The 25,029-nt window shown below is 42.4% G+C and overlaps 1 protein-coding gene across 8 annotated transcripts in view; it reads left to right on the top strand.

Annotated features, from left to right (window-relative positions):
- PTPN14 (protein tyrosine phosphatase non-receptor type 14) overlaps positions 1 to 25,029 on the top strand; it is a 170,624-nt gene that overhangs the window by 71,300 nt on the left and 74,295 nt on the right. For all 8 annotated transcript variants that reach the window (XM_067029719.1, XM_059041711.2, XM_067029752.1 and 5 more), the window contains one exon: positions 11,208 to 11,377. In XM_067029719.1, coding sequence (XP_066885820.1) covers positions 11,208 to 11,377 — 170 coding nt within the window. The remainder of the gene's footprint in view (positions 1 to 11,207; positions 11,378 to 25,029) is intronic.

Below are 25,029 nucleotides of genomic sequence, written 5' to 3' on the forward strand. Positions count from 1 at the left end.
CCAAGCAAAGGGAACAGGTGGCTCGTGCTCAGAAATCCCTGAACTGATATGCTAAACGTTTTCAGTGTCAGATTTGGCTTTGAATGCACAGCTGTGCTGCCATTTCGTATGGCATCCGGAGTGCCCAGGCCTGGCTTAGTCAGCAAACAGTCATCCCCTGGGGAAGCAGAATACGACAGGGTCCCTGCTCCCAGAAACCCTGGAGTTGGGAGAATAGGAAAAACAAGAAACAAAACAAAGAGAACAGCCTTTGCCGAGGTACAGAAACAGGAAAGAACATGGAATTTTCAGGGAAGGGCAGAGAGCGCTTTGCACAGATCTCTGTGTGTGTGTGTGTGTGTGTGTGTGTGTGTGTGTGTGTGTGTGTAGGGGTCATGGAGGGGAGGATAGGAGTGTGGGTGGGTAGGTGGAGTCTGCTTTTGAAGGGTTTGGTGTACCTGGCTAGGGAGTTTTAACTAGATCCAGTAAAACATTGTTTCTAAAATGTGTCACAAAAATAATTAAAATAATCACCACCTCTTAACGTACCACGTGTTGTGCTTAGCGTCTTGCATAGATCAACTCATTTAATTCTTCTAACAAGTCTGTCAGCTGGCTACTCTTGCTGTCCCCATTTTATGGATGGGGAGACCGCAGTGTAATCCCTGGGCCTGTCTCAAATTCAGGTAGACTGACTCCACCATTCTAATTCCCAGGGATGTGTAGTGGCAGAAAAAGAGGCCGTGGTAAGATGCTTTGGGAAACACTCTCGTCAGTTCTGCAGTTAAAAAAAAAAAAAAAAATGTGTTGAGCTCAGTGTTTCACAATTAATTTGGCCTTCTAGCAAATACCCTTCGAATCGTTTGGGAAATAAAACACTGCCTGGAGATGGAAAGCCATAAAAAGATTTCAAGGTGAAGCATGACATGATCACCTTGTGTTTTAAGAAAAGAACCAAAGAACCGGAAAACAATGGGGATTGGGTGACAGGAGGAACAGAGGTATTAATTAGGTGGACATACCAGTAACCTGGCAAGAGGAAATAACGTGAACCCCTTAGGAAAAAATATTTGTTAATTGTTTTAAGTAAGTTCAGAAAAAAAAGTAGGTATGAGTTTCTGGCTGGGAACTCTATTTAAAGGAAGAGGCTCGGGGGATACAGGAGGCTCAGAAAATTAGAATTCTGATAATATAGTTACAGTATGTTTGGATCAATGGATTTCCTCTTCCCCCAGTGAAATCTTAGGTGGAACTTCAGTATGTAAAATGGAGCTGCTCTGTTTGCTGAGGGGATGGATAGGGTATCTGGAGCCCCATTTCCTTGTGCCCTTCCCACACACGCCCCAACATGGCTTGAAAAATCATCGCCCTAGATTAAGAGAGAGATCGCTAAAACAATGTTGCCTTATGACGAATCCTTATCTTTGAAAAATAAATACATGGAGAAACAGCAGAGTTTAGTGGCTAGGAATGAGAGTTCGGGTCCGAGTTTGAATCCTGGCTCTGCCACTGATTTGCTGTGTGATCTTGAATAGTTACTTAACACCTTGTGCCTCTGTTTTCTCATCTGTGAATGAAGATGGTAATAATAGCAGCCTCCATAAGTTGTTGGGAGGATTAAATGAGTTAGTTTTTGCAAAGTTGCCACCTATCTCAGTGCTGGGCACATGGGAAGTACTTAATATGGCGATCTCCTCTGCAAAACACTACTCAGGTCAGATGGAGAAAGAGAAATAGAGTATGTTACATGCGGACTCTAAAAAGAAATGATACAGGGACTTCCCTGGTGGCGCAGTGGTTGAGAACCTGCCTGCCAATGCAGGGGACACGGGTTCGAGCCCTGCTCTGGGAAGATCCCACATGCCGTGGGGCAACCGGGCCCGTGAGCCACAACTACTGAGCCTGCACTCTAGAGCCTGTGAGCCACAACTACTGAACTTGCTCACCTAGAGCCCGTGCTCCGCAACAAGAGAAGCCACCGCAATGAGAAGCCTGCTCACTGCAACGAAGAGTGGCCTCCGCTCGCTGCAACTAGAGAAAGCCGGCACATGCAGCAACAAAGACCCCAACGCAGCCAAAAGTTTTTTTAAAAAAAGAAAAAAAAAATGATACAAATGAACTTGTTTGCAAAACAGAAACAAACTCACAGACTTAGAGAACAGAACTTATGGTTATGGGGTGGGGGGAAGGGTCGGGGGAAGGGATAGTTAGGGAGTTTGGGATTGACATATACACACTGCTATATTTAAAATGGGTAACCAACAAGGACCTACTGTATAGCACAGCTCAGTAATATGTAACAACGTAAATGGGAAAAGAATTTGAAAAAGAATAGATACATGTATACGTATACCTGAATCACTTTGCTGTACACCCGGAAACCAACACAACATTGTTAATCAACTATACTCCAATATAAAATAAAAAGTTTAAAAACAAAAAACCACCACTCGGGCTGTCTAGACCCCCTACAGTCCCTCCAGAGTCTGGGCTCTCACCCTTTTGTAAGTCTGCTCATTCCATTTTTAGATGGCTTTGATCATTAGAAACTGTGATCTTCCACTGAGCCAAAATCTTTCAGTTCCTTGAACAGTTATTAATTTCAGATTGTTCTGCCCAGTAGGATAGCCATTGGCTACATGTGGCTATTGAGCACTTGAAGTGTGGCTAGCTTGAACTGAGATGTGCAGTAAGTATAACATACACAGCGGATTTTGAAGATCTCGTATGAAAAAAAGTTACAATACCTCATTAGTCATTTTTATAATAGTTACATGTTGAAAGCATAATATTTTGAATATACCATTTTATTTTATTTTTTAATTAATTTATTTTTGGCTGCATTGGGCCTTCGTTGCTGCATGCGGGCTTTCTCTAGTTGTGGCAAGCGGGAGCTATTCTTTGTTGCAATGCACAGGCTTCTCATTGCGGTGGCTTCTCTTGTTGCGGAGCACGGGCTCTAGGCGTGTGGGCTTCAGTAGTCGTGGCACGTGTGCTCAGTAGTTTTGGCTCGCGAGCTCTAGGGTGCAGGCTCAGTAGTTGTGGCGCACGGGCTTAGTTGCTCTGCGGCATGTGGGATCTTCCCAGACCAGGGCTCGAACCCATGTCCCCTGCATTGGCAGGTGGATTCTTAACCACTGTGCCACCAGGGAAGTCCCTATACCATTTTAAGTAAAATTTATTAAAGTTAATTTTACTTCGTTAAATAAAATTTATTAAAATTAATTTTATTTCTTTGTACTTTTTAAATGTAGCTACTAGAAAATTTTAAATTAAATATGTGGCTCAGGGACTTCCCTGGTGGTTCAGTGGGTAAGACTCCGTGTTCCCAATGCAGAGGGCCCAGATTCAGTCCCTGGTCAGGGAACTAGATCCCGTGTGTATGCCGCAACTAAGAGTTTGCATGCCACAACTAAGAGTCTGCAGGCCGCAACTAAGAAGCCTACATGCCGCAACTGAGTCCACAGGCTGCAACTAAGAAATCTGCATGCATGCTACAGCGAAGATCCCACGTGCCACAACAAAGACCCGGCACAGTCAAAATAATAAATAAGTAAGTAAGTAAATAAATAAATAAAACAAAGTAGTGTTAGCATAATAATTTTAAAAAATTCAGGTCACATTAAAAAAAATCTGGGGCTTCCCTGGTGGCGCAGTGGTTGAGAATCCGCCTGCCGATGCAGGAGACACGGGTTCATGCCCTGGTCCGGGAAGATCCCACATGCCGCGGAGCAACTAAGCCCGTGAGCCATGGCCGCTGAGCCTGTGCGTCCGGAGCCTGTGCTCCGCAACGGGAGAGGCCACAACAGTGAGAGGCCCGCATACCGCAAAAAAAAAAAAAAAAAAAAAAAAAATCTGGCTCACATTATATTTCTACTAAACACTGCTGTTCTAAGAAAAGCAAGGAGGCCATGTTAATAGTAATAAGGAATATAAAGAATTCCAATAAAATGTAAAATATGCTAGAATTATTTCCTTTAGGGATAATCGTGACTCTACATTTAATTAAAAAATAATAAATGGAGGAGGGATAAATAATTGAACATAGGTACGTGAGAATACTCTTCATGGCTATTCAAGGTAGAGAACTGTTGTTTTATTAGGAAATCCAGCACTTTGGGGAAGAATAAATTCGATGAACTCTTGGGCCTCTTCTAAGACTAAACTAAGAGCCCTGGTTTTTATAGGAGCCTAAAAAAAATCCATAACCATTTCATAGCGTTGGTGATTATCCTCTAAGTTATTCCCCTTTTCTTTTTTTTTTTTTTTTTTTTTTGGCATTACGCGGGCCTCTCACTGCTGTGGCCTCTCCCGTGTTGCGGAGCACAGGCTCCGGACGCGCAGGCTCAGCGGCCATGGCTCACGGGCCCAGCCGCTCCGCGGCATGTGGGATCTTCCTGGACCGGGACACAAACTCGCGTCACCAGGGAAGCCCTCCCCTTTTCTTTTGCAAGTTTATATTTTCATCTTTACTGAAAGCTGATTTATCCAGAGCTATCAGCTATGGTAGAAATGTCTCACATTTTGCTCTTTTCATAATGGCTAGAGCTTACAACGATACAGAATCTTAACATGCATTTCCTTTCATCAAAGTAAAGCTAACCTACATTAAGGACATTTCTATGGCTTGATTTTACGTTAATCTTTTGGGAATTGGAAATTTATCTGTGATAATGGGAGTACTCGAACACTTCATTCCCTGGCCCTGTCTGATAATAGTGGAATTTGCTGTATTTTATAGCCAGCTTAAGTATATCTATATATGTTTGCATTTGCAGAGGACTAAAATAATCAACCATGATTAAGAACTGATTGAAGAGTATTCTGCTGGGTAAATTTCTGAATTTTGCGTTTTGTCTTTGTAAAGATTATGATGTGAAATCTTACTAGCTTAATGTCAATTCTGTAAGGTAAATTGGTGCCAGTGTCTATTTTCTAGATACAGAGATAGTAGGTGAAGTAATCCCCTGGTCTTCATCTTTTTGTATATTCCGAGTGAGTCTTGCAGCCTCAGAAGAGTGAATTTTCTTGGCTATGAGATTTGCCTCTTGGGTCTGTGTTACTCTGCAGTTTCTTTTCCTGTACTTTTATGAAAAGATTGACTAGGAAAATGAAGATGGTGCAGTTAATTATAGACATGCCAGTTATAGAAATCCCAGACCATCCAGAGTAGAGGTTGATTGCATGCAAGTTGTTTTTTGCAGTTAGCCAACTGATGTATGGTGGTTTATTTTCCAAAGCATTTGGAATGTAGTTGCGTGAAGTGCTGTTTTCAGAGTATGTGTCTAGTCATCTTTTGAAGTATTTTCCATGCCTCCTTGAAAGTTTGAATGCTTGTATGTAATTCCTGTATATTTTATGTGAAGGTGTCTCAACCTCTTTGTTTCTTAATTTACAACTGAAATATACTGGCTACTACAGGGACCCTATTACAACCTAATGGAAAGTATTTTAAACTTTTGCTTCTGGGTGATTAACTCTTCAAAATGCTTGAGATAAGATCGTGGATTTAATCCCTAGTAATTGCCAAGACTGCTCTGTAACCCTTATAAATAGTTAGCATTAAAGCTGTGTCATTGTCATAAAACTAGAAAAACAAAACCCTCAAAAAATATCTTTCCCTATTAATAGCTACCATGGGGGATAACACCATATTTACAAATAAATGAAGAAATCAATCAAAAACATCCCAAACTGTTTTTTTTTAAACACTTTTTTTTTTTTTTTTTTTTTTTTTTTTTTGCGGTACGCAGGCCTCTCACTGTTGTGGCCTCTCCCTTTGCAGAGCACAGGCTCCGGACACGCAGGCTCAGCGGCCATGGCTCACGGGCCCACCTGCTCCGCGGCATGTGGGATCTTCCCGGACTGGGGCACGAACCCGCGTCCCCTGCATCGGCAGGCGGACTCTCAACCACTGTGCCACCAGGGAAGCCCCCCAAACTGTTTTTAAAGGCCTTATTTACTACAATCTTTTCATTATACCAAAAGAGGGCTCTTATTATGACACTGAAGGATTCACATGCCAATCTGCCACTGAAGAAACTAGCCTATTTTTGAGGGCTCACATACATTTATCCTCCCCTGTCAAAATGCAAAACTGCAAACCAAATAAACCAGGAAACTACTCATATGAAAATGACAATTTATGTGTCTCTTCTTACATTATTTTTTTGGTAATGCAGTTTTGCATTTTTAGCAATTGATTCAGAGATGTGGCTCCTCTCCCTGGGAACCGGTTCTTCTGTCTTTTCTTTTTTAAAATAAATTTATGTATTTATTTATTTTGGGCTGAGTTGGGTCTTTGTTGCTGCGCGTGGGCTTTCTCTGGTTGCAGTGGGCGGCGGCTTCTCCTGTTGTGGAGCATGGGCTCTAAGCGCGCGGGCCTCAGTAGTTGTGGCTCGTGGGCTCTAGAACGCAGGCTCAGTAGTTGTGGCGCACGGGCTTAGTTGCTCTGCGGCATGTGGGATCTTCCCGGAGCAGGGCTCGAACCCGTGTCCCCTGCATTGGCAGGCGGATTCCTAACCACTGCACCACCAGGGAAGCCCTGTCTTTTCTTACTGCAATGAACTCATTGCAGAATTCATGGCACCAGAGCTGTTTTCTAAAGAAAACTAGAGAAATAAAATGGAATTTAGAGCTCACACAGAGGTATCCTGAGGATTAGATGGACCTGGTTTATGTTTGGTGCTTTGGAGATAAACCAAACGAGTGTCTCCGGCATTTTCTTGGGCAATATGGTGGAATCCTTTTGGTCGTGGAGGAGGTCGCCATTTCTACCATTTCTATTTGGAATCCACCCCTTCAACCATCTGGCAGTGTTTAGCAGTGAAGCTCAGCTTTCAGAATTCAGCTGAGTTGAAATTGGCAAGTCGCTTATGAACAGGCCTGGTGTGGTCTCATCTGGGCTTGATGGGAGTAATGGCCCCTTGGCTGATACACAGGAAGTTGATTGGTGCACATGTTAGTTTAAGTGAGTGGTTAGGCTCTGGTTCCATTTCCTGTGATGCATTTTGTAGATATGGCTGAATAAATGTGTTGCCTTGTGAACTTGAACAGAACAGGGTAAGAACTTTGAGACAGCGTCTTTCTCCTCCATTGAATACTCCAGAGCAGGGATGTGGCTAGGGGAAAAACGGGGGTGGGGTGGGGATGGGGTGGGAATGGAGAAGGTTACTTGGGGCAGAGCTTCACAAAACAGTGTGTGGATGGGGATCTCATAAATGAACTTTCCTTCCTCCTAAATAACTCAATACAGCACTTCTAAAACTAGGTTGTTCTGGCCATAGTATGTAGAAACTGTGTCCTCCAGATTACCTGCCTCTGCATTGGAACCCCATTTCTTGAATAGTTAAATAATTGTTTCATTGGATAAATGCATGGTGAGTCACCCAGAAATACCCTGTGTCCTCTGGAAAAGACTGTATTGCAGCAACAAAAATATCTTACGCCATGGGTTAGGTTTTGGCATTGGAAGTGGTTTACCTTGTTATTTGGAATTCTGTACTGTTAATTATGCTCAAGACTATTATCATACAATGATTTCTTTTGTACCTCATCATCTTCCTTTTCTGTGTGTGCACGTGTGCATGAATGTATCTTTGTGCATGCATGTATGTGTATGTGTACTCCATGGAATATTCTTTCTCAGGGTGGGTTTTTAAAAAAAATTATTTTTGTCTGTGTTGCGTCTTCGTTGATGTGCGTGGGTTTTCTCTAGTTGTGGCGAGCGGGGGCTACTCTTCATTGCGGTGCGTGGGCTTCTCATCGCGGTGGCTGCTCTTGTTGCGGAGCACGGGCTCTAGGCGTGCGGGCTTCAGTAGTCCTGGCATGCAGGCTCAGTAGCTGTGGCTCGCGGGCTCTGGAGCGCAGGCTCAGTAGTTGTGGCAGATGGGCTTAGTTGTTCTGTGGCACGTGGGATCTTCCCAGACCAGGGCTCGAACCCGTGTCCCCTGAATTGGCAGGCGGATTCTTAACCACTGCGCCACCAGGGAAGTCCCTGTTTTTTTTTTTTTGAAACGGGGAGATCAGGTCTGGTTTAATGATTGGGTGGGAATGAGAAAAGGAAAAGGAAATTTAAAATACTGGCCTTCAAAGCATAGGAGAAGTAAAAGTTAAGTCTTTTTTTGTTTGTTTTCAAGATCAATTGTAGAATGTTTATGCAGTTATTGTGGACCCTTTATAGTGTGAATGTTACTAATTTGAGTGAATGTTACAATTTGAAGGAAGTATGGACCATAAAATCATACCTTCAAATGTGAAGACTCCTTCTAGTAAAAGATAATAAATCATGGTTGGCTTGTTAAGCAGTTGCAAAGTTTTCCCTCCCTTTCTCCACCTATGCTTATAAAAGGGCTCTTTTTCAACTAAAATAATGATCACATAGCCTGTCACTGTTTACATATATTACCTCATTTATCATATGCAAACTCACTAGTAGCCATCCACAATATGGTGGAATATCCTCATATGGCGCTGTGCTCCATGAAGGAATTCAGTATATAATGCAGAACTGCCTTGGACCCTTTTTCAGATGGCTTATTAAGTACCCAGATTGCCTCATTTTAAGGTTAGCCTAAGCCCACATGATAGATCCCCTAGGAGAGCCTCAGAGTGATGTTCCAGTGTCCCATAAACACCTATAATGAGAGTCTAAAGAAAATCTTCGGGGAGGCACTGCTTGGTGATTTTATTTTTCTTATACCTTTTAGATTTTTATGTTATTTATAGGCCTTCCAGCTTCTGCTTTTGCTTGCTTTTTCTCCTTTATCTTTAGATAACTTCTGTTTTCTTTTTTTTTTTTTCTTTTGCGGTACGTGGGCCTCTCACTGCCGTGGCCTCTCCCGTCGCGGAGCACAGGCTCTGGACGCACAGGCCCAGCGGCCATGGCTCATGGGCCCAGCCGCTCCGCGGCATGTGGGATCTTCCCGGACAGGGGCACGAACCCGTGTCCCCTGCATCAGCAGGCGGGCTCTCAACCACTGTGCCACCAGGGAAGCCCTGTTTTCTTTTTTTAACATCTTCATTGGAGTATAATTGCTTTACAGTGTATTGTTAGTTTCTGCTGTAGTGAATCAACTATACATATACATATATCCCCATATTGCCTCCCTCTTGGTCTCCCTCCCACCCCTCTAGTTGGTCACAAAGCACCGAGCTGATCTCCCTGTGCTATGTGGCTGCTTCCCACTAGCTATCTATTCTACGTCTGGTAGTGTACATATGTCCATGCCACTCTCTCACTTCGTCCCAGCTTACCCTTCCCCCTCCCTGTGTCCTCAAGACCATTCTCTACGCCTGCGTCTTTTACCTTCTGTTTTCTGATTCCGTGGTTGATAGAGATGCCAGTAGCACCGATGACAAAGATTCTTGAGGCTTGCCTGCCTTCACTTACCAAGGATGATGATCGTGGAGATAATAGTAGCAGGAGCAGAAGTCACCATTGGTGAAGGAGTTACTCAATGTGGGCCACGCACACGTGGACAGGCATCATCTCATTTACACCCCGAGCAGCCTGTGGGTGATGGTTGTAATCACCGTACCCATTTTACAGATGAGAAAGCTCTGAGACCCTCAGAGGCTCCGTCACTTGTATAAAGGTATCAAGACAGAGAGTGTAAAAGCTTGGAGATGAACTGACTTCAAAGCCTATTTTCTTTCTGTTCGCCACATCTCATTTCCTCTACGTCATCAGTCCCCTTGGAACAGCTAAGGGGCTCACTGGAGCTGGGAAATGAACAACAGGGTCAGAATTCACTCAAGCAAGTCGGTCTAAGTTGATAGAAATATAACCTCGGCCCTGTTCATTGGCATTTTTTTTTTTTTTTTTTTTTTTTTTTTGTGGTACGCGGGCCTCTCACTGTCGTGGCCTCTCCCGTTGCGGAGCACAGGCTCCGGACGCGCAGGCTCAGCGGCCATGGCTCACGGGCCCAGCCGCTCTGCGGCATGTGGGATCTTCCCGGACCGGCGCACGAACCCGTGACCCCTGCATCAGCAGGCGGATTCTCAACCACTGCGCCACCAGGGAAGCCCATCGTTGGCATTTTGTTGCTCAAGAAATGCACAGATTTCTGGTATGGACTTGCCCTTTGGAAAATCATGGAGGAAATGGTCCCACCTGAAAGTACACCCATTTAAAAATATCCTTTAGAGTATCTGCAGCTTTATGTAGGGAAGGATGTGTCTGGTTTTCTGGTAAAGTCACAGTCAAAACTGGACTACAGATTTTGGTGGGGTGGTAATAGGGATTGATCTATAGTATTGTTGAGGTGGCAGCCAGCTGGAGTGGGAAGGTCGGCCCCAAAATGCCTTTGGAAATTGAACATTGTAATGAAATGATTCCTTTGAAGGCAGCTTCCCAGGTGTGCTGTAAACCATTCTAGGCTATAATTGAAATATAAAAGAATGCTTCAAAAGCAGTGATCTATTTTTTAGCGACTGTTGTGCTAATCCTGAAATCCTAGCATGAATTAATGTAAAGACAGGATTGGATGCATAAAAGTACCTGTTTTAATCATTTAGCACGTTGTTCAAAACTAACCTGGTTGAGGCTTCAAGTCTAAGGGTGAAAATCTCACTCTCATCTCTCAAATCCCCCCATCATCTGGCAGCAGCAGCCACCAGGGGCTCCTGTGGCAGCTGTGAAGAGGGGTTTCTTCCGCTCTCCCTGCTTAATGCGGGGCGGGGGGGAGATTCGCTGCAGTTCACGTATAATGAAGTGGTCGAGGCCGATGTTTTTTAAAAGTACTTCATTAAAGCTTAAACAGTGAATCAATTTCCTGTTCCAATCTGGTACTGTATGAAAATATCTACACTGCTGAAGCTTAAAGTTGGCAGACGGTTTCATCTCTGGAGTTGAACAGTAAGTTACTTTGTAGCAGGTGAGAGAGCTGTGTTTGCCTCTGCTCCTGTGCTCGGGAAGTCAGCCTTGAAATCTGAGAATAAGTCCGCACTGTCCCCACTCTGCATCACCCCCCGCTTACCTAGCATAGGTGCATCAGTACCCACACGTACAAACAGCAGCAATGCATCTGGAGACTCAGGGTAGATTACAGTACTGGGTACCTGTGGTTTCTTTTCATGTGTCCCAGAGTTCAAAAGTAAAAGCTGGACCCTTGTGTACGGGCTGAGACACCAAAGCGGGGAGGTAAGGTGCTGGAGTCTTATTTCCTGTGTGCTCTCAGGATGCCCCTTGTAAGCGTGAACTGATGCTGTTTTATCCTTTTATCTAGACGCACTACTTTGGCCTTTGGTTTCTCAGCAAGAGCCAGCAAGCACGATGGGTGGAGCTGGAGAAACCTCTGAAGAAACATCTGGACAAATTTGCTAATGAGCCTCTGCTTTTCTTTGGAGTCATGTTTTATGTGCCAAATGTGTCGTGGCTTCAGCAAGAGGCCACAAGGTAGGTACATTTTTTTCCTCCGCGTTCCATGTGGGATGTGGTTTAACTGTGAGGCTTCAGATGAAGTAGATGAGCTGGTTGATTTAGGGGTGTGTGGGGGTGGGGTGGGTGGGAAGAGGGTGGCATAGTTGGGAATTGTTTACCAGTTGCTTTGCAGCTTTAGAATTTTTGTTGGAATCCATGTAGCTAACCCCAGCGGTTCCCTGTACTGCTAGCGAGGTAGCAGTGATCCTGAAGCAGAATTTTGTGTCTAGCAGCATAGACTGTGGGTAAAATCAATATGCTAGGATTTCATAAAAAATTAACCACCTAAAACCGTTTGGTCCAGTCCTTCCCTCAAAATGTCCCCAAACAAAGTGCATCCTCAGACTCTGGGTTTGAGGATTGAGAAGGTCACTGAAGATGGGAGTAGAGTTGAGGAAAGCGCTGAGAGGGTAAGAGTTTTGGTTTCCTAGGTTGAATACGAGGAGGCAGGAAGCCAACAGCAGAGTGACCTGGGGATTAGCCCCGCCCTCCTGCTCATTGGTTGCTTTACCTGGGAGAGAAACCACGTGCCATCTTTGAAGGGATATTTTTCCCTGATCTGTAAAGTGAGGGATTTGAATGAGTCCCAAACATTCTGATAGTCTGTGATTCTGTGAACGAAACGAGTGCGATTTTGTTGGTGTTCGTTAAAATATGCAGGTGTGGGGGGGGTATCTCCTTATCATTCTGTTATTTCCGGTAATGAAGGGAATCGCATAAACCCTCTACTTTAAGGCTTTTTCTTGGATCATGCCATTCAGAGTGCTTGGGAAGCAATGCCAGTGGCATCCCAGGTAGAAGGAACAGTATTCTACTTGATTATTGCATGTGTCATTTCTTAGATTTTAAATTTCTGAAATAAAGATGCAGTTGAAATTTTAATTTACATTTTAAGGTGATAGTGTCCATCTTCTTTTTTTAACCCAAATCATTGTGAAATAGGTGGTATTTCTATAAACACAGGCCATGGGAGAGCCGTCAGTGTGACCTAGGAAACCTTTGTCAGTCTTTCAGGTGTCATTCATTTGAAGCACTTGATTGTGTACCATCCTGCACTGTTTTCAAGTGATTTCATTTATTTAAGTCCTTTCTGTCCAATAAATTATCCCTTCAAATCTCCTCAAGTCAAATCAAAGCAAGATGATTTCCTCCAGCTTTTGAATCCTTGAGTAGTTTACACAGTGTTAGGAACACAGCATTAGGGTAGTAATAAATACTTGCTGATTCATGGCTCTTGGACCATTAAATGCAAGAGAATGAGTGCTAAGGATGAAACATGGACTATAAATTAATGCATATTGGGAAAAGTACAGCCTGTAAGGAAAAAAAAAAATGAAGTGTTGTTCCTCTAGACAGATTTATTCTGTAAGGTCTGTTTAGGAAGAGCAGTTGAAATGGTGAGGAACTCAGAAATAGTGCTTTATGAAGTTAAAGAAAAAAAGGTTGTTTAAGCTTAGAAAAATGAAGACTTCAAGGGTACAGTAGCTGCCTTTGGACTCTCATGGGGAGGGAATTCTTTGTCAGCTCGAGAGCACAAAATTAGGGCCGGTAATAATGAAGTTCAAGGAGTTGAAAGACTTTGGTTATCTGGCTCGACATAAGAACAGAGTTTCTAATACTAAAGCCATGTAAAAGTGGAGTAAGCAGACTTATAAAAGGGCAAGAACCCCAGTCTCTGAAAATGCTGTAGCACAGAGTGATAGCCCATGCAGTGTCTTGTAGAGGAGACCGCCATATTGGGAACAATGTTGGAATCATCAGTGGTTCTCAAAGACCAGGGCCTGCTAGATCATAATTACCCAAAGCATTTATTATAAATATGGACTCTAGGGCTGCACCAGAAGTCTGAACTGGAATGTCTCAGACTGGGGTTCACGAGGATGTGTTGTTTAAAATAAACAATATTCCTCAGGTAGTTCTGATGTTCATTCAGACTTGGGAATCAATAAGTTAGTTAACCTCCAAAGCTCTTTACAGCTTTAGATTTTCCAGATAAGTAAACTTAATGCTGCATTATTTGATTGTCAATATTTGCATTTATAAGCTGAAACAAAACGTGTTTAAATCTCAAAAACCGAGGTATAGAGTAGGAACTTTTGAACTTCTTTTTGCTCAGTTAGGTTGGTTCATTTAAGAAGTTTGATAAGGAAGGAAAGAAGTGTTTTTCAACACAGGATTTTGAAGCAAACTCTGTTACTGTTGTTTGATCAGAAAAACTAACAGAAAATAATTCAAAACTTTGAAGGACATTATTTAGACTTAAACATTGGAACTAACCTATGTAGATTTCAGGTATAACCTTCTCTTTATGGGAAAGGATGTTTAAAATTAGGAGCCGGTTTGCATGAGGAGTTCTTTTTGGTCTTCCCCCTCCCCCCACAGCATTGCAGGAATTTTTGTTGTCCCAAGGGGCCCTAAAACTGGAATGTGCCAGGGGGGTCAGAGCAAGGGAGGTGGAGAAATAATAGAGAAAAGTGTTGTAAATAAAGAAAGGAACATTGGTAGAGGGAGAACGAAAAGAAAAAAGCAGAGAATTCCCTGGTGGTCCAGGCGTTAGGACTCAGCCCTCTCATTGCGGGCGACCTGGGTTCAATCCCTGGTTGGGGAACTAAAATTCTATAAGCCACACGGTATGGCCGGAAAAAAAAAAAAGAAAGAAAAAAGGAATACATATACTTGGTAAGGTTGAGGGACACCAACAATGACCCAGGTGTGATTCACTGAGACTTACTCTGGGTTTTAGGAATATAGACTGGAGGGTAAAGGAGACTGGTTTGAACAGAATAACAGTTTGAAGTGCTCAAGATTTCTGGGTTTGATATTAGAGATGAATAGAAGAGCTGAATTCAAGGTGAAGAGTGCTACCAATAGTCATTAGGAGCCCTTGGGAATCTGAGCCTTCCTGGGAGGTTTTAGAAGCATCTGGGGTCTCAACTGAATATTGAAACTGTCCTCCAGGCAGAGCAGCCAAGGAGAAGCAGGGGTGGGTGCCGGATTCCAGAGGAATGTTTGACTGAAGGCCCCAGCAGCATTCACGAGGAGCTGGTTAGTGGCTCACTCTCCAGTCAGCCCCTATTACCTGAGTTACCAGGCATCTCAGGTGGAGGTGGGCTTTGGCTTCTCTGAGAGCACCTGGGATCCGCAGCCTCTGACACAGAACAGTTAGTCTTTGTGATGCTCCGCAGAATAAGATGTTTGCATAGATTAGAAATAGAAATCTGTCTTTCATTGTGGGCAACCCTTTGGAGGAGGCAACCATTCACCATCTGTGCTTAAAAAATAAGCCTTTGTCTGGAGCCAACCACACTTGTTTCCACCCAACACATGTTTGCAGTGGTTTGGCTACTTCTCTTTGAGAGTAAAACAGGTTCTATAGCATTAGTCAGCACCAGCTATTTCTTTTCTGATTAAGGACAAAGAGCTTGGAATTAATACTCTGTGTGTGTGTGTGTGCGCGCGTGTGTGCATGTGTGTGTGTGAACCCGTATAAAGACACACAGGGGTGAAAGAAAGATATATTTAAAAGATGTATATTTCATTTCTCATCTTCAGACAGTCCTACCCTTGAAAACTTGCAGGTTAATACAGTATTTGGAACAAAAACCAGCAAAAAATTGGAGAAGGATGTTGATTGCAAACTGTTTAAGAAGGTGATTGACTTAAGATTATTAAGTCCAGGTTTTTTAAGTTAGAAAATCGAGAATCTTTGTGTTTGACATCAATTTTGATATGCTTTGTCTCATCTCGTTTCCAGGATATGACTTTTGCAGAACAAATCTCTTCGTAAGTGAGGGGAAAAGGCCAAGATACCATGGGGAGTAGGGGACGACAAGGACAGTTCAGGACCTACGTTTAGGTGGTAGCTGAATAGAAGATGAAAGATATCAAAAGGAGGATACACACAGAAGTACACATAAAAGGGGGAAAAAAAACCAAAACAAAATTCCTGATAGTCTTACAGAAGTGTGAAAAAGCTGGTGAAAAGGACACACTGATAGACAGAGGTTGAGTCATGAAACCATAGGAATTAAAGAGATTAGGAAGAGGGTTTGTTAGCCCTGTTCCAAACTGTAAGATACATTGTCTTGGGGCTTTAAAAATGTTAGTTTTCCTCCTCTGGTTAAAATGACTTAAGGGATGGGACCACCATATTTTTTTCCATTTTGCTTTGTTTCTCATCTCCCTTTTTTGCCAGCTTGTCTGCTCAGCAAAGGGACTCTGGCTAGGAGTTCATCTTCCCCAATCCTGTCCTCCTCCTGACTCAAAGGAAAGATTTTTGTAATATGTTTTAATGATGTGCATAGCAACAGGCTCATTATAAACACATGGTTTTCAGATTTTTTTCTGGACACAGAAAGAAAAAAGATAGTTTGTGAGAGGTGGAGAAATTCTTAGTCAAACAGAAGGATCCTTAATAATGGCCAGGGGAAACCAGAAAGCTGCTGGCCAAGAGCACTGCTTTTCGTTTAGGTCTGGGGTTTTTCCAAGTCTTCCTCCAGTGAGGAAGTCCCTCTTTAGTTTTTTCAATGCTAAAGAGAACACTGTTAAGAGAAAAAGTAATCTTTGAAGAGTGAATTGGCTTCAAGGTTGAAGTTGCTGACTGCATACCTGGTTTCTAAAATGTTCAATTCTGGGACATTATTTCTGTTATCAGAACGTGTTTGTCGTTGCATTATCCCTGTTGAATGGTCTGTTTGCATAGTGCTAAGGGGCTTCTAATTGTCCTAATGAGGGCGGATAACCTTTCCTACTTTTCCAGAACACATTTGTAGCCTGCTGTTGAGGTGCGGCCATATGCCTTCCTAGAGGTAAGCATCGCTTTGATGCAAAGCAGTGGAACTACTGCTGTGGTCAGCACAGTTGCTCTACCAGCCAAGGACAGTCTTGACACATTGTGGAATTCTGGTGGAAACTTCCGGTCTGTGGGACCTGTTCCAGGCTCCCTCCATCTAGAGGGTGCTGCCTGTGTGTTTTCTGCACTTCTCAGCCTCTGTGGGTCACTCTACTCTTGGAATCACCGTTCTCCTTAACACGTCTCCACTTCTCTAAAGTACTAGACTATGAGGCTATATTGTAGTCTGCTCGGTAAAACTGCCTAGCAGTTATTTCCAGAAGGATTTTGAAAAATGTTTAATCTCTGTATGGGCTTGTAGGGGGCATTCTACAATGTTAAGTGTAGCTCCTGTCTGGAAAGAACTTACTGGACAACGTGTCATTCCTCTAACTGCAAATAAATGCCCACATTGAAAGCTGCACTGTTAAGGTACCATAAAGAGCATGAGTGCATTTTTTTTTTTTTTTTTTTTTTTTGCGGTACGCGGGCCTCTCACTGTTGTGGCCCCTCCTGTTGCGGAGCACAGGCTCCAGACGGACGCGCAGGCTCAGCGGCCATGGCTCACGGGCCCAGCTGCTCCGCGGCATGTGGGATCTTCCCGGACCGGGGCACGAACCCGTGTCCCCTGCATCAGCAGGCGGACTCTCAACCACTGCGCCACCAGGGAAGCCCCTCGTGAGTGCATTTTGTTGTGATGGTGAGTGACAAGAGAGTTACGTTATTATATTGTTAGACTATGGTCGGGGGGGGGCAGTGGTAACCCCCCTTTTCTTCCAATTACATAGTTTGGGCCTCTGGCATATTATATTGATGGCAAAGCCAGATTAGGTGAAGACTTACATCCCCATAAAGGTCAAACTGGTGTTTTGTTTTTTTTTTTTTTTAAACTGGGTTTCAAGAAGTGGTTCCAATGACCTTACAAAAGCATTCTTCACCTTACCTTTCTAGTAAATACCTATGGTTTCCCTTTTAGTCTCTTGCCATCAGCCTTGAGTGCTATTGTAAACAAGTCAGTGTTCAACCAGTGTTTAAAATGTCTCTTTTAAAAGCTCTAATTATGGTAACGTTTCCATTTCCTTCTACAACACCATTTATTTTGTTCCTCCAGTTCTGTGAATTCTTTTATTATTTTGAAATGTCATTTCAATGGCTATTTAAAGTTTACCCGTGGGCTGGGAAATAGGGACTCTCTTCAAATCAGACTTAAAATTCAGCATGAATTCCCTGTGGATAATATAATTTGCTGAGAATGGCAAATCCTCCTCCTGGCCAGCTCCAGCGGGTGAATGAGAACTTGTTCTCTCTCTGTTGATGATTGAGAACGGAGTTGTTTCTGCCAGATATTTTAGATATTTTAAGATGCTGTTTATACTGGGATTTAATCTCAAACATCATTCTGTGTGGCTAATGTCATGTATGATGAGATGAGAGAGGAAAATGGCTGTCTGCAACAAGCAGAGCAATCTTGAAGGCGAGAATTGCTTTCCCAAAGGAGATGAGTTGATGAAAATGTTAGTTGCCATTTGCATTAGTTTTCATTTCAACGTTTATTTTAAGTACCTGTTCCGTGTTAGACACTTTGCTAGTCAGTGGGAGTACAAAATGAACAGATCTCAACACCTCCTCTCTCTCCTGAAAACAGCTGTATCTCCAAGCAGCTTTTATTTCATCTCCACATATTTGACTTATTGGAGATTGGAGTTTGTTTGTAAAGCTTACCCAGGGAGCCTGGTAAGTGTCTTCCAGGACCAGGACCAGCCTCATGGACCTGTGACCTGTGCAGTTAGTTGCATGGAGCCCTACACTCAGAAAAGCCCTGCACTTGGCTTAGTGAACTGTTGTTGTTCTTCTGAAATTCTTAATAATTTTTTTGGCTGCACCTTGGGGCATGCGGGATCTTAGTTCCCCGACCAGAGATCGAACCCATGCCCCCTGCAGTGGAAGCAGGGAGTCTTAACCACTGGACCGCCAGGGAAGTCCCTGAAATTCTTAATTTTTGAATAATGAATGCTGCATTTTCACTTTTCACTAGACTCTGCAGATTTTGTAGCCAGTCCTGCCCAGGACAGCCTCCTACCTCCATCCCTGTTCATTCCTCTCTGCTTGTTTTATTGTTGCCTTGTGACTTGCTCTTAGCTCTGGGTAGATCTGAGTCTTCTGTTATGGGTGTGATCAAAGAGAAAAGGTAAACAAACAAACAAACAAAAACCATGGGGGAACACAAAATTTTCACTGTCTCTGCAAATATGAAAATAAAATTGAGGTTCTGGTAACCATTTCTGCTCCTGGACTTGACTTAGTGGAAAATCCTGCAGAGTTTGGGGAACTGTTATAAAATCAGTTGAATTTCCTTTAGGGAAGCTGATCAATTAGCTTATCTCAAACCTCAACTAGGCTTTCCTCATGTTTTGCTTTGAAGAAGATGACCCCACAAAGTTTATACTTTTCTTAATTAACTCGAAAGCACACTTTAGTGCCTACCTCATCTTACCAAGTCTTCCAAATGCATGGAATTACTTTTTATCCTTCTCTTTCCCCTCACAGGAAAAAGATCTAGTTTGCAAGAATATATAGGGAGATAGCTATTTAGGCAACACACTGCCCAGTAGAACAATGAGGTCTACACAAATAAAATGAAGTTAACACTTAAACGCAATCTGGGTGTTTCTTTCCTTCAGGGGAGAGAAAACAAGTGGTAAAATAAATCAGTATTCTTTAATAATATCACTTGACATTATTATTTATTGTAGGTGTTCTATAATAAATGGAAAAATCAGAATTTCAAATGGAAATAGGTCTGTGGCATCATTCATATTTTAAAGGAGCCTTCATGTAATGTTAGGATTCTTTAAAGTATCTGACATTTGATTTTCACCCTTTATAAAGCAAGATATGCTTCTCTGTGCTTTAACCATTATTAAAGCAAAGTTTCTGCCAAATAGGTGAAGTATCAATAGTATACCTCAAAAAAACCCACCCTTTGCTTTTAAAGTGTTAAGATTCTCATTTTCAATCCTGCGGTTAATGTGTATTTACTAGTATTTGATGATCTATTCTGAAATTCTCAAAAGCAAACGAACATCATGTGCTTCTCTTGAGCTGATTGGAAAATAACTTGATATCTTAAGCAAGGGTAATACTTCTGTTCTTTGTGTATTCCTTGATTTTCAAACGTACATTTATTCATTTTGTTTATTCACTCATTCATTGATTTCAAATGGTTCTTTATCAGAGCTACATCGCAGAAGACTGAGAAAGATCCAACATTTGACTCATGAAACAATAAAGATTTATAAGAGAGCAGGGTTTAAAATTTTAGAATATTTTTTTGCGGTACGCGGGCCTCTCACTGTTGTGGCCTCTCCCGTTGCGGAGCACAGGCTCCGGACACGCAGGCTCAGCGGTCACAACTCACGGGCCCAGCCGCTCCGCGGCATGTGGGATCCTCCCGAACCAGGGCACGAACCAGTGTCCCCTGCATCGGCAGGCGGACTCTCAACCACTGCGCCACCAGGGAAGCCCCTAGAATATTATTATTATTATTTTTTTTTTCAAAAGCTGGCAGAACATGATGATCCCACACAGCAGTGTTTACCTTCAGCTGAGGGGTGGAGAGGGGAAAAATAAACAGAAGCGATGGGAAGAGGTGTTTTGTCATGTCAAAGCATGCCAGCTATGTTCTATGGATTTTAAAAAGACCTCCACTTCCTTAGAAAGTATTCCTAAGATTTGTAGGGGTATCATTATAATGGGTGGGATTGGGAATGGTGTGTTAATTTCAATACTGGGGTTTAAAAAAAAAATCTTGCGGGGAGAGGCACAGGAAGTAGTAGATGTTTTAGAATCCTTTGCTGTACTTTTTCTGGGATCCCAGTGCAGGGACCTTAAGTCGGGGCAGAGTGGGTGGGGAAGGAGGGGGGAAGTGGCAGATGTGCTATATTCCCACGTTAAAGAGGCCTACAGTGTCAGAGAATCAGCAGCATCTAGAAAGCACAGAATCCTTTTTTGTGCTTTATGGTATAGCTGTTTTCTGGCCCAGTACAAGACTTCCAAACCTACCCAGCCTGAGAATATGATAATTCTGTGAGGTTCCATGGAAGAATATAGTTTGTATTCCATCACCTGATAGAATTTAATAATAATAATCATGACAGTGGCTAGCATTTATGTACGAGGTGCTGCACTAAGTGTCTTAAGTGATTACCTTTGCGGTCCTGACCACAACCCTATGAAGAGGGCTCTATTATTATTCTCTGGAAAAGGATTGTGGGTTTTGTTCCCTGATAGAAGCTTTATTACTAATAAGCGGAGATTTCGCCCATCAAAGTAGTGGAATCTTTTACATTACTTTGCCAGAGAAATACTCCTGTCCACATGTCCCTCCACTCCCCAGCGTTACCCGAGAAATGGGAGGTGGGGACGTTAGTTCCTACTGCAGTGTCAGCAAAGAAATCCAGAGGGCTGAAGTACCCATAAAGTCAGAGATCATACGCTGGCAGCACGAGAGCTGATTCTGGTCTACTGGTGGGTTTTACCTGGACCATTTTTTTTAAGAATTGAATTTGGATGCCTTACAGATAAGTATAGGCTGTCTAGTTTGCCCAGTTCCCCGATTCCCTGTGGTGTTATAGTCAGCGACGTGGACTCCTGCATGTGACCTGCTGGCCCTGTAGGCATTTAGGTTGTGACTGCTGATACTTGTGCTTTCTATATAACTTGAAGTGCTTCTCAGTACTGGGATCAACCCATACCTCCGCATAGGCCCAGTTGGGTTTATGTCCAACTGTCTTCACACTTTAGCCACCTCCCAGAAACTGAAGATGGTCCAGCTGGATGTGGGAGAGTATCATTTTCCTTACATCCTCGTCTGAAAAGTTTGTTTCTATGTCGGATCGCTCCAGGTTGCTAGATGACATGTTCTGTGCTTTATGTAGTGGAGATGTGGCTTAAGTCTTTCAGATTTTTCCCCATTATTGTTTCAATATCTGCCTTATCTCTGATTACTCATAAAAGGTTCCATTCATCACAAAGGTACCAAATGTCCTGTAGGCCAAAAAAAAAATCAACCAAATCTTAAGCAAACATAGCCTATTTGAGAAAGTAGTTTGCCATCTATCAAGACAGATTTACCAGAATCATCGTTTTACCAGAATCATAGTTTTATATCCAAATGTGAAACGCCACAGATTCCAGAGGCCAGTTATTTTATTGTACAGGTGAAAGAAGTAATAACTAGAGAGATAAAGGGGCTTTGCCAATAGTCACACTGCTGCTTAGAGACAGAGAAGTCGGGCTCTTCAGCCAATACTGGAATGGTTTTAGGTGAACCAAGAATGCAGACGTGGGAGAGCCCGGGGAGAGGATTTATTTAAACTTCCAAAAGCCTTGGCCCGTCCTCCCCTCCCTTGCCCTGCAATAGCTAAGACACCCTGTGGTACTGGAAGAGATGTGTTTTGTCCAAGGGAAGGAAGTAGTTTAGACAGCAGAAACAAAGGGTAAGGGAAAACAGGCACTTCTTTGAATGGGGTGAGCATTATGTCGAGATTGGAACTGAGATGGGTTTTATTTAACATTTTTATCAGTGATCTGCTGCCCTGGGCACAGAGTGAAAGTGCCAAGCTTTCAGATAACACTAAGCCCTTTAGAAGAGTGGAAAATTGAGACATTGGAAATAAACAGTAGAAAGGTGTCAGCTGGTGTCAAGTTCCCAGGTGTGACTGTGGAAGGATGATACTATTCTTTCTGGTGTAGTTTGTGAGGGGAGGGGAGGAGTCATCATAGCAGGGGCACGTTGCAACGTGTTTCAGTTTACAGCAGCCCAGCTCTCAAGGTTAGCCCATCAATCTCGTGCTGTAGCTGGCCAGAGTGAGTAGATGTGTCGCCAGAGTAAAAATGTTTCCTGCCAACGTAAAAAGGTGTTACCGTTATTCAGAGCAAAGCCCAGCAAATTTTATGTAAGTTTCACTGAATTGCAAGCCAGATGCATGATACTTTAACAGACAGTCAGAGAGATGAAGCAATGTTAGAAACAAATGCTTTTGACCAGGACAACAAATGTTTTGAAGAGGGTCTTCAGAAGACCTGAACAGTGATCGCTAAAGAGAGAAACCCATAGATCGAAGGAAAACTCGAAAAGGTCAGTAATTTGGATCCTTGAAATAAATGGCCAATTGTGAAAAGATGGATACTGGTGGAAAAGTATGAATGCAAGTTATACATCTGCCAGACTGCATTGTGTGTATATTTTGAATGATTGATGGAATCAGCAGAGAACTCATATTCGGTCTAATCTTCAAGGAAAATAATAGCTGGGAATAAAATATAGTTCAAAAACAAAACTGCTGTAGTAGGAGCACAGATATGTAGTCAGAAGACCTAGTCTGCAGGTATTTGTTTCTTGGTCAGGCTCTGTAAACCTCCCCAAGCTCAGCCTTTGTGTTTATTGTCAATCAGAGATGATACCAGCGTAGTTACTGTGACTATTAATTCAGAAAGCACATAGTGGGTATTCAAATAATGTTTGTTTTTTAAATAACAAAGATATAGTGTATGGTAAGGAGAAATTGCTGTGCGGATAGTTGTCAATCACCTGGTAGAAGAAACAATCTTCTACCATGGTAGAAGGTATCAGGAAACAGGGAAGAGCATTCTGGGAAATGTAGTTCAGCCTAGCCAAGTTGTGACATTACGGTGCTACCAAGGGGCTAGGTACCTAATTGATGATTAGCGGAGCCCAAATCGCTATAAATCCTGCTTTAGTAGAAACTCTTATTGAGTACAAATTTGGTATTGACACATGAGTGCTAGAAATCAAAATTACCCTCCAAAGACAAAGGATTTGATGTCATTGAAGTTAAGTTCAAATTTGTCCCTTATTTCCTCTGGCACTTCCTAAAGTTAGAGTTGCAAAAACTGTATTGTTATCATCCTAAGTAGATTCCCCACCCTTGCCCCAGTCCCATACAAGGGAGCAGATCTTGCCCAGAGGGCCCTGGCTGGTCCTGCTCTCTGGGCTGAGGTTACAGGCGAGTGTGAGGAAACAGGATAAGGCAGGCCTGGCCTGCAGCTTCACAGATGGTCAGAGCAGCTGTTCAGGGTCATGAAGCCAGGTTGGCTACAGCAGGATGGGCCAGGATGACCTGATGCTAATCTTGCAGTACTTGTAACTTGAAGAGGGTGTAGTTTGAAGAAGATAAACAGATTCCAAATAAAGATTATTTAAGGGGATGATAGACTCTTGGTAAGTGATGATTATTTAAAAAAAACAAAAAACAAAAGTAAGAAATTGGGCTGGTTGAATCTTTAAGTGTGGTCCTTAGCCTGCATGGCTCAGAATCACCTGTGGCATTCTTTAAAAATGCGTATTCATATATATATATATATATATATATATATCTGAGTCACTTCGCTGTACAAGAGAAATTAACACAACATTGTAAATCAACTATACTTCAAAAAAATTTAAAAAAAATCAGTACCTTTAAAAAAAATGCATGTTCTTGAACCCAACTCCTGACTGCCTAAATCAAAATCTTTTAATTATTGCCACAGGTGAGTCTTGTACTTTGGTTAAATGGAAGTAAACTCTATCCTGGTGTTCTTTCTGCTGTAGCTGGTATTTTATGTTAGTAAATAGACATTAGAGACTCTCAGGATGGATTGGAGGAATTGGGAAGGAATTAAAGGGTCTCAATGTTTGTTTTAGGCTGAGCAACTTGGACGACAGATGGTGTGGTCTTACTTGTAGACTAACTGTGGGCATCTTCGTGGGTTCCTGGCCTGAACACAATGGAGAACTCAAGGTTCTTCAGCAATTTTGGTCCGTTTTTATTTCACATACTTCAGAGTCTAACATTTTAGTTGTTTAGTTAAACTTTGATAATGCGTAATAGACCATACATACTGTAATGTATGATAGATCCCTAAATAAGTCATTAAATGTTATTTATTGTACAAGAATTTAGCATTATGTGCATCCTTAATAAAAGTAATAACAACTGGCCTAAATTGTGTATACTACTCTAGGACCCTAAAACTCTGTATGAGACCTTTTCCAATGTTTACTCAGGCTTTGAAATTGTACATTTAATTTTAATTAAAAAAAAGAATATTTCAAAACTGAGAATACTGTATATGGATTTCAGTAATTCTCTTGCCACTCTTTTTAAAAAAATATTTATTTGTTTTTGGCTGCATCTGGTCTTAGTTGTGGCATGTGGGATCTTTCATTGCAGTGCATGGGCTACCCTCTAGTTGTGGCACGTGGGCTTCTCTGTAGTTGTGACGCGTGGGCTTCATTGCCCCACGGCATCTGAGATCTTAGTTCCCCGACCAGGGATCGAACCCACGTCCCCTGCGTTGGAAGGCAGATTCTTAACAACTGGACAGCCAGGGAATTCCCCTCTCTTGCCATTCTAATGTGTCAATTTCTACTGAATTTAGGTAAATGTAAGATGAAACAATAGGTGAATTGAGAAACGATAATAAAAACATCCAGCCAAATAAAATCCCAAAGTTGTAAAAACATCAAAGTTTTCATGATTAGTTTTTTAAAAAAGGATATTATTTTCTAGACTGGTTCATGGAGTCCTTGATTCCAACTACCAACCAGAAGCACAGTATATTTAAATAATAAAAAATTGAAAGGTAGAAATGCTCAGTTCTAGATAGGAGTTATCTTAATTTTCTAAGTCTTCTGTGACCTCCTCCTTTCTATACATGGAGAGGCTTTGTGTTGCATACACACACACACACACACACACACACATGATTTTTGAAGTACTCCCCTTTGTTA

Source organism: Kogia breviceps, chromosome 1 (genome assembly GCF_026419965.1).
Source record: "Kogia breviceps isolate mKogBre1 chromosome 1, mKogBre1 haplotype 1, whole genome shotgun sequence".
In the NCBI taxonomy this organism is placed as follows: Eukaryota; Metazoa; Chordata; class Mammalia; order Artiodactyla; family Physeteridae; genus Kogia; species Kogia breviceps.